Source organism: Lepidochelys olivacea, assembly GCF_965140295.1.
Source record: "Lepidochelys olivacea isolate rLepOli2 genome assembly, chromosome: 25".
In the NCBI taxonomy this organism is placed as follows: domain Eukaryota; kingdom Metazoa; phylum Chordata; order Testudines; family Cheloniidae; genus Lepidochelys; species Lepidochelys olivacea.
The window spans coordinates 4,382,069-4,392,628 of NC_140435.1; the positions used below are offsets into that span (position 1 = coordinate 4,382,069).

Below are 10,560 nucleotides of genomic sequence, written 5' to 3' on the forward strand. Positions count from 1 at the left end.
TGCCCCTTGGAGCTGTGCTCCTTCCCCGGCTGCAAAAGGGAGTGGCGCTGGCAACAGGCTCGGGGAGGAGGGGAGGAGATGCACACATGATGGCAGCCCTCCCCTCCCCAAGCTCTCACCATAGGGGAGGCGAGGGGACTTCCTGACCTGAGAGGGGCCCAGCCCCTAGGAGCACGTGCAGTGACAGTGTTGGGTGAGTGTGCTCTCAGGGGCGGGGGGGGGGCCGCTCCCCTGGAGCTCACTGCTGCCAACAGGGAGAGAGCTGGGGGGAGTGGGAAGGGGACGACTGTGGTGTCCTCCTCTCTGGCCCCAGCCCCAGGGCAGCCTGCCTGCACCCCAAACTCCTCATCCTCAGCCCCGCTGCACCCCAGAGCCCACACCCCCAGCCAGAGCCCTCACCCCCCTGCACCCTAACCCTCTGCCCTAACCCTGAGCCCCCTCCCACACCGCTCATCCCCAGCCCTCATCCCCCCACACAGCCCCACATTTTCCCTATATTGCCCACTGTTAAATGCTTACTGTTTCCAGTCCATTTTTACATTATTTAAAAAAATCTCAGCATACAAGGCAGCAGTGGGGGGGAACTTGGAACCATTCTGGACACAACCAAAAATTATACAAACCTGCCACCCCTGCTTAGGGCAGGGGCTAGAGTGTCCCCACTCTGGGATGCTCTCCCCACACTGGATGCTTCCCTGACCCACTGATCATTAGATTCTGTTCAAAGCAAATAAAATGTATTAATCAGCAATCAACTTTAAAAACATAAGGAAAATAGGGGAAAGGTTAAAGGAAAACACATCATAGAATCATAGAATATCAGGGTTGGAAGGGACCTCAGGAGGTCATCTATTCCAACCCTCTACTCAAAGCAGAACCCATCCCCAGCTAAATCATCCCAGCCAGGGCTTTGTCAAGCCTGACCTTAAAAACTTCTAAGGAAGGAGATTCCACCACCTCCCTAGGTAACGCATTCCAGTGTTTCACCACCCTCCTGGTGAAAAAGTTTTTCCTAATATCCAATCTAAACCTCCCCCACTGCAACTTGAGACCATTACTCCTTGTTCTGTCATCAGCTCCCACTGAGAACAGTCTAGAGCCATCCTCTTTGGAACCCCCTTTCAGGTAGTTGAAAGCAGCTATCAAATCCCCCCTCATTCTTCTCTTCCGCAGACTAAATAATCCCAGTTTCGTCAGCCTCTCATATGTCATGTGTTCCAGTCCCCTAATCATTTTTGTTGCCCTCCACTGGACGCTTTCCAATTTTTCCACATCCTTCTTGTAGTGTGAGGCCCAAAACTGGACACAGTACTCCAGATGAGGCCTCACCAATGTTGAATAGAGGGGAACGATCACGTCCCTCGATCTGCTAGCAATACCCCTACTTATACATCCCAAAATGCCATTGGCCTTCTTGGCAACAAGGGCACACTGCTGACTCATATCCAGCTTCTCGTCCACTGTCACCCCTAGGTCCTTTTCCGCAGAACTGCTGCCGAGCCATTCGGTCCCTAGTTTGTAGCGGTGCATGGGATTCTTCTGTCCTAAGTGCAGGACTCTGCACTTGTCCTTGTTGAACCTCATCAGATTTCTTTTGGCCCAATCCTCTCATTTGTCTAGGGCCCTCTGTATCCTATCCCTACCCTCCAGTGTATCTACCTCTCCTCCTCCAAGTTTAGTGTCATCAACAAACTTGCTGAGGGTGCAATCCACACCATCCTCCAGATCATTTATGAAGATATTGAACAAAACCGGCCCGAGGACCAACCCTTTGGGCACTCCACTTGATACCGGCTGCCAACTAGACAGGGAGCCATTGATCACTACCCATTGAGCCCGACAATCTAGTCAACTTTCTATCCACTCTGTGGCATGTTGTCTCTGGAATGTAAGGGAAGTTCAGTCTGTTCATCACATTTCCCAGGCCTCCTTCTCAGGCCTTGGCAGTGCTACAGGATGGGTCAGACACTTTCTCTGGCAGTGGCCACACACCTTCAGGCTCCAGGTGGCAAGGCCCTTCTTCCCAGTGTCAGCCCCTCCACCCCATCAGGGTTATGAGCCCCCTCCAAGTCTGGCCTCCACAGCATCTTGGCTGGGGGCGTCTCCCTGTGCTGGGCTCGCTGCCCAGGGTCCCCCCCTCACTCTCCCCAGCTGCTCACCACACCCAACTCCAGAGACTGCTCCAGCCCCAACTCCACTCTGCCTCCAGCCCCCTCGGCTGCTTTTTTGGCCCCTCTGGCTCTCTGCAGCTCTCCTCCCAGTATAGGTCTGCTCTGTGGGCTGCTTGTGTGCATCTACTCCCAGCACCAACCTGTTTCCAGGGCTGCTTTTCTGGCTTTTGTTGCTACGGCTCTGCTCCATGGACTGCTTCTTTGGCCGCCATGGCCCTGCTCCCCAGCTCAGCTCGGGCCCCTGCTCTTCGTTAGCTCAGACCCATTCTGTTCCAGCTCACACGGCAGACGGGAGCCCTCTGGCCTCCTGATTCCATTAGCCTGCCTGCTCTGTCAATCTGGCTGACCTGGAGCATTGGCCTCCCCCCATTGTTCCGGGGTACTGTCAGTCTGAGTCCCTATTTCCCATCGACCCTTCCCCTTTCTTTTGGTACTGGGAGCTAGCCAACCAAAACTCCCCCTCTGAGTTTTAGTAAGGGGCCAACAATTCTCTTACAGATGGTTATGAAAGACTCTAATACCACCTGCTGCCCTGGAACTGTCCCTAGGACTAAAATATGCTTGTAAAGGTTAGGACTCACTCCCAGCCCCGATCACAATCCCTCTGTATCCCGCACACCTGACAGCTCACCTGCTCCCATTTTCAAAGCAGACTGAAACCCAGGCTCCAAGAAGCCAAGCCAATCAAAGAATGCACTAGTTACCTAACAGGCACCCAATTTGGGTAGGCCTTGTTCCCATATGCCTGCACACAGCCCGCCCTTCCTTTGGCTACAAGAAAAATGGCACATACAGTAGACGTGGACGATAAAGGGAAATTTACAACCCAGCTGGCAACCTTCATCAAGGGCTTTTTATATTAAATAATATACTGTTTCCTATATACTGGAAACAATAGTGGCTCTAGGTACTATCAGCAATGACTGTGCCCCTGGATGTTGGTGCCAACTCTCCTTCACCACTCACACACACTACACAATCATGTGCTGGAGAGTTGGGAGTGCAGGACTGCACCTATCCACATGCAAAGGAGATTCTACTGCAGGTAACTGATGGCAGCACTGGCCTCATGCCCCTTTCATACAAAGGTGAATTGGGTGATAGGTGACAATATTGTAACAGGGAGATTCAATAGTAATTATACATCTTGAAAGGATCATAAACAAAACATCCCAGGGGACTAGGGAGGTCAGAAAAGGATAGCTAGTTGTGTTTTGCAAATGTGTTAACGATCCAAGAACAACCAGAATTATTTACCAATGCCGGGGAAAAGGGCATTTCAAACTAGAGGGGCCAAGTTTGAAAGGAGATCAGATGAGACAATACAAAAGTAAACAGCCTAGTGAAAACACTGGATAGATGGTTCCTGGGTGTTGCTGACCAGTTGAGTCACTTAAAACTGAAGAGGCAAAGAAAACCTATGGAAACAACATGACTTGAATATGCCAAAATATGTTTATTTTGTATCCTGCAAGAAAAACTTAAGCGAGGACATATGCAAGTGCAAATAATAAATACAGGCAGCTGGATGATACTGGTAGAATAATCAGTGAGAAAAATGAAATGAGTTTTTATTTAAAACAGTAACTAATTGCTTAGCCCTTCACCCACAGTAACAAACAGATGATAAACGGATTAAATGTTGACACAAGTTTACATCCTTAAAGTTTAGAGAGAGGCCTGGAAAGTTAAGGAAGGCAAAAGATTTTAAAAACTCTGAATTGGACAGGAGGTGAAGGAAAGTACAATATCATCCTCTTTCTCAAAGGATTTAAAGTAGGTACATCTGCTTGGGATTTGCACATTTACTGTAGACTTGTAAAGAAATAATAATCCCTTATGTTTACATAGCACCTATAATTCCAAATCAACAAGTGCTTTTACAAACTCTTCAAACAAAGGTCAGTCACTCCACCCACTACAAAAATACTATTCTCACAGTATGTAACTGTGTCCATCCTGTGCCACCAGCACTGTTCCCACACATCTGATGAAGGAGAAGTTAAGAATTATTTATTGACTGTAAATGGCAGAGACTATATGGAGGCAGAATGTATTTACCTGAGTTAGCATTTGGCAAGGACATAATTGCCAAAACCCTGTTTTTCAAGAAATGCAAAGGAACCTTTAGTGACCAAGAGTAGTCAGGGGTTTAGATTTATAAAAATACAGGAAATTCACTCTGGTGGTATAAATATGTTGCATGTGTTTATAATAGTTTCTCAAAAAGGAATTTTAAGAGTTTTTCTTTTACTCTTATTTGCAGTGGAATACCCATTCTCACATTTTGTTTCCCACTGAAGAATTTTGAACAAGGAACATCCCATATAAAAGCAGGTCTTTATGAGAGATATAAAAAAGTACTTAGCCAGCTACAGGGAATTGCATATAGAGCTGCTGTCAGTCAGAGTTTAAACAAGATGAATTTGGAAAAGAAATCTGGTTAGACCACAGAGAAAATCTACATGTTCTAGACAAAGGCAGAGAGGTTACAGCTGGCCACTTTATGCAGCAAAGTTTCCAGGCAGTGACTGGTGCCAATCTTAAAGCTGTAAGAGGACAGTAGAGGCTGAATTTTAAAAAGCTTAAAATAGATTCATTTTTCTACCAAGTTTTAAATGTAACTCAGAGTGATCAAGTCAGAAACCAACCCTTCTACCCAGAAACTTAAATTTATGCATAATATTCCTTAAAATCCCACCACCAACTCTAGTGACTACACCTCTTACTAATGAATGTGATATTTTCCCCTTCATTCCTCCACTCTAATTTTAAAACAGGTAACACACAATCTGGAAAGAAGGTGAATTTCAGAAAATGGATTCCCTCCAGTTACATTGTGAATCTGCCTCAAATCCATACACTAGTTTCCTTCTTTCTGTGCTAACTCCATAGAGCAAAAGAAAAGAGATTTGATTCATCTTAACTAACAAATCTAATCTCAAAAACAAAACAGCAGGTTAGGAATTCAACATATAACTCAACCCAATGAAGCCAAACTTCCCAGAAGAGATAGCTTTTCACTAATTTAACAGTCCCTTAGCTGAAACATGTAGAACTTTGAGCGCTTAGATTTTTCATTCCCAAGACTGCAGAATATTTTATAGGTTTATAGACTCAGACATCAGATGTCCTAGATTTTGGTATATAAACATCCTGCTCTAATCAACCACCGTCTATGGCTCTGATATACAGCAGACCTGGATGAGGAGCAGCATTTAGGCCAACAGAAGCTGAAAGTCGATGGTGATACATTTGGCCACCAGTGCTGGAAGGTCTACTATACAGCATTTGACTTAAGTATCCTTAACATGAAGTGTTTTGGGTCAGAGAGGAAAGTAAAAACTGAAGGACAAGAGGAATTAAAAGATCCCCATGATAAAGGAACAGTGGAAAACCCTTAAGTGCCCATTTCACCAAGGGTTAGTATCCACTCAGGTAGGTAGTATTGCATAGAGCCCACTTTCCTGAGTCCTCAATGAAGGAGATATAGAAAAGGCTACTTGCAAGAACTGAGGGGGTGAGGGACAGACTCCCACCTGAACCTGGTTCTTTCAGGACAAGATTGAAAAACAGAACTGGAGTGTTTGTAATAAAGGTCATGTTCCACACTCAGTTCACACTGTCGTCCCAAACTGGCTCGTATCCAATTCCTGATCTTCCAGGTCATCTTCACAGAGAGAGAAGTCTTTGTTCTTTGATATCTGGTTGGTGATGCAGTTTGACTCCTGGAACTCGTCATGAACCGGAGAACTGGAATCACTTTGGGTCCCTGGAAAGGTACTTAACTGTTCCCCTTCTGCCATGTAAGACAGAAGATTGTCCAGGATGGGTCGGTTTCTGCAGATTTTAGTCAGAAGATGACTCCTGTGCTTCAGCTGTACAATTAAGTCATCTTTTTTCTGGATGACATTTAACAGCTTCTGAATCGTCTCCTCAGATGAAAGCAGCTTCTGCTGCAGAGCAGTAATTTCTCTTAGAAGAAAACAGAAGAAAACTAGTCTCAAAACAAGGCTACTAGAATGTAGCCATGCACAGAACTACTGTTCCTCACTGGACAGCTTTATTTGCCCTCATCCTATAAAGACCTAAGGGGTTTTTTAGTTTCAAAAAACAGAGGGTTATATAAAATGTTGAAGAAATGATCCCCGTACCCTTTCAAGCTTCCTGAATCTCTCTCTCATGCCCCTCTCTTTGGGTCAGCTGTTTATGTAGTTCTAACACAGCACTGGCAGTGCAAATCGTGATACTTAACACTTTCCATTATAAGACCTTGTTTCTTATAGTTTTGCCAAACTTTAACCTTTCAGGCTGAAATTTTGCATGCTGGGTGCCTACCCCGTGGACTGAATTTTTCTGGAAGTTTCAACTAAAACAGTTCAGCCATTCTAGATAAGGAGTTTAGGGAAAACTACATTGTTTTGCCCATGTTAAAAAAATTCTTACAACCATTTGTTTGAGAAGCCCTGTAACAGGAATCTGAAATTTAGCAAGGGAGATCAACTGATGTCAGTGTTTTGCTGTAACTGTAAAAATTTGCCTACATACGGGCAAGTTAAAAGCCAGTGAAAACTGTAGTTTGCACATGCTCAGTAGAGGTTTTTTAGAAGCCAACAGCTAAATTCTCCAAAGACTCTAGCTGCACTGATTTCAGAGTAACAGACGTGTTAGTCTGTATTTGCAAAAAGAAAAGGAGGACTTGTGGCACCTTAGAGACTAACCAATTTATTTGAGCATAAGCTTTCGTGAGCTACAGCTCACTTCATCAGATGCATACTGTGTATGTGCTATCTCCATACAGCTCCTACATGCCGACTGGACTGCACATGTCCCCCACCACGATATTGTGACTGAGCATGCTTCACGCATGGCTGCAGGAGCTCACCAGAACTTTTCCCGTCCTTGCACCTCTGTTGTAGCACCAAACTCCAGAATATGGAGACGCTTGCTCCTTTTCCTTTCATCCTGCTAGCATCGAGGCAGCAAGGAGGCAGCAGAAGCAGCCTTACTCACCCCTTTGTATCTGAGGAACAGAGGAAGGACACAGGCTGGAAGCAGAAAGGAACAGGTAGACAAGTGGATATGCATGTAAGACAGGGAGGAGAACAGAAGACAGGGACAGAAGGGTTTGTAATCACTAGAATATACTCTCCTCTGGAACCTAGAACTGAACCCAGGATTCCTGAGTCTCAATATTCCTCTGCTGTCAGCAGATAGTACCAATCCCACTAGCCAGATAGGTATCTCTTCCCCTCTAATCGGTCCACATACAGGATAATAGCCTATTAATGCTACCAGATGTTCAATTAACTCAAGTGGTAGAAGTCTGCAGTTTGATCTAAAGGTCCTGATCCTGCTAGTAACACATTTGATAGTGAATATAGTTCACATGAAGGTATTTCTATTGTTTCAGTTGGCTTTTATAAAATTTAAGAAAACCCATTAAAAGAACACCAAATTTTCAAAGTAAAGCACTGAAAAGTTAGGAAATACCAGAATTAAGGAATATATGACCACATACTTTTTCTGCAGAAGCCCTGTCTTATTCAGTGTGCAGGATGAGCCATGTTCAGGAAATCCCCATCATGCATGCACACAAGGGGACTGAATTAGAATTGCACAAGCAACCTTAGGCTTGGTATTTCCTATCTTTTCAGTACTTGACTTGGCAATTTTTACTACGAAAGAACATGGGCATAATTTTTCCCTACCACTGTTCTCAGAAATGGCATGACTGTTTTAAATGAAACTTTCCAAAACAAATTCAACCTGAGACAGAGACTGGATATGGAAAACTTTATCATGACTGTTTGGCAAAGTAACAAGCAACTGAAAATAGGGTCCTCTAATGAAAAGTTAAACAACCTGAACCTAACAAGCTCGGCCAGCTATTGTACACTACATCAGTCATGTTGGGGGGGATGCTTGGTCAAGATCAGAAGTAAGCAATCCAGTGACATACTTTCCATACGCCGCTACCATCGGCCAAAAGCCCACCCGGGGGCCGCTCCCTGCCCACGCTTTTCTACCTCCGGGCACGCTCCTGTGAACGCGCGTTTTACCTCGGCTTGCCCGCGCGTGGCCCCCGCGCACCCAGCGCTAGCCAAGGGTCTGCAATTCCCCGCCGTCCTCGCTATTCTGGGCCTCCGGGCTGGTCTCACAGCGGGGCCCCCCCGGGCCGGCCCAGCCCAGCCCAGCCCCTGCCCGGGGCGGGACGTCGGCCAGGCCAGGCCAGGCCCGGCCCGGCGGGCGGGCGGGACGGGGCAGGTGTTACTCACTCCCCCGCCCGCCCGGCCGGCGCCCGCTCAGCCCCCGAGCCGGGCCGGGCCGGGCCGGGCCGGGCGCTGCCCCCGGCGCTACCTGTCCTTGGCAGCCCCCAGCTCCCGCAGCGCCGCGCGCAGCTCGCCGTCCTTGCGGATGAGACTCTCCGCCTGCCCGCGCACCGTGCGCTCGGCCGCGCCCAGCCGCCGCTCCAGCTCCGCCACGCGCCCGTGCAGCGCCGCCAGGTGCGCGTTGGCCTCGCGGATCTGTACGGCCGGGGGCACCGACATGTCGGCCAGGCCCGGCCAGGCCCAGCCCGTCCTGTGGGCTCCCGCCCCGCCCCGCCGGCCGCGGAGCGAGGGCGGGGCCTGGAAAGCCCCGCCCCCGCCAGCCCGCTCCATCGCTGGCCTGGGTCTATGGCTTGGGGGCCCCGGGGTCGCTCTGGGGGCAGAGTGGCCCTTTGGGGGCAGGGAGATGCCCCCCCCCGACAGAGGGGCCCTTTGGGGCAGGCGGATGGCACCCTGGGAAGAGGGGTGCTTTGGGGGCTGGGGCAGCCCAGGAAGAGGGGTGCTTCAGGTAGCGTGTAGGGGAGTGCTAACTTGAAAGATCCTTACAACTCTTTTGCCCAATTTCACCTCGTCTCACTTTTGATAACACAACAATTTAGAGAGCAAAGGGGTATACTCACTGTTTGTGAATTGGTTAGAGTGCAGCCAGAAAAGCAATGTTCATGAAGTGTGGAAAAAGATGGATTTAGATAGCTTCTGGTTTACATTCATAAATAATGCATAAAATTCCAGTCCATTTCTATGCTAGCAGGGTACTGTAGCTGCTCTGTATTTCTTTCCATAAAGCTCTTTCCCAGAACAAGACACACACTTGTTGCAGGAAAGAAAATGGTTTACAGTTTGATTGGGGCACAAAGTTTAGCAAGGAGAGAGTTCCCGGACAGCAGTTACACCATAAAAACAAACACGCGCGCACCAGCTGCTTCAGCCTGATCCCAGCTGCAGTACTGGACTAATGTACAGACTCTACAGTGGGGAAGGATGGCTCTTTCTCATGGCCCAAGCACATTCCTCAAGTTTACAACAGGTATGTCTACGCTGCACCTGGGAGCGAGCCTCCAGCCGCGACCAATAGATTTGAGGTAGGAAGGCTTATGCTATCATGACAGGTTTCAGAGTAGCAGCCGTGTTAGTCTGTATCCGCAAAAAGAACAGGAGCTCTTGTGGCACCTTAGCGACTAACCCATTTATTTGAGCATGAGCTTTCCTGAGCTACAGCTCACTTCATCGGCTGCATGCCGTGGAAACTGCAGCAGACTTTATATACACACACTCTGTATATATATATATACTCTGTGTATATATAAAGTCTGCTACACTTTCCACAGAATCCATCCGATGGAGTGGGCTGTAGCTCAGGAAAGCTCACGCTCAAATAAATGGGTTAGTCGCTAAGGTGCCAGAAGAGCTCCTGTTCTTTATGCTATCACGCTTTGCTAGCCTGAGGGGGCCAGAGGGTGAGCGCACGAGCTACAACATCAAAGCAGTGCCCACGTGGCTATGGCCGCTACTCTTTTGAACACAAATGACATGACCCATACAAGCCTCAAATCCCAACGTGCAATGCCTCCTCTTGATGCAAGCGGCGGGGCTGCGCAAAGCTGTTTTGATGTTGTGGAAAGTAAACCCTGATTGTGGGAAAGCCTATTTCCTACGTTTCTTTAAACTCCAGGTCCTGAGCTAGCGGCCTCTGGGATGAGGCACAGTAAAAAGTCCTTTACAAAATATAAGGTCTTGTGCCGCCACAGTTCTCGCCCTTAGCAGAGCCCCAAGTGATTCTGTAACGGCAAACTCCTGGCATGGCTCAATGCCCCACGAAAGCGGGCGGCGCTCCTCTCTTCTCGCCCAGGGAAATGAAAGATGGAGAGCGAGGCTTGGCACGCGTGGACCCTCCATCCTCCTGCCTAAACGTCCCCCAGTGACGGGTTAACTCTCCAGCTCCGCGGGCGGCCAATCGCCACCCGGCGGTTCTCTCGGATCGATTATCGACTTTCCAAACCCACGTCCGAGAGCTCCGCGCCGGCGCTGCGAAGACCCTTGTGGCCACGGCCCTCACTCGG

The 10,560-nt window shown here is 48.2% G+C and overlaps 1 protein-coding gene across 1 annotated transcript; it reads right to left on the bottom strand.

Annotated features, from left to right (window-relative positions):
* Positions 1–3,607: 3,607 nt before the first annotated feature.
* VMAC (vimentin type intermediate filament associated coiled-coil protein) lies at positions 3,608–8,722 on the bottom strand (the record flags this gene model as incomplete). Its single annotated transcript, XM_084614223.1, has 2 exons — positions 3,608–6,146; positions 8,532–8,722. The coding sequence occupies 2 exons, from the start codon at positions 8,720–8,722 to the stop codon at positions 5,789–5,791; spliced, it is 549 nt and encodes a 182-aa protein (XP_084470349.1). The 3' UTR covers positions 3,608–5,788.
* Between the last annotated feature and the right edge of the window lie 1,838 nt (positions 8,723–10,560).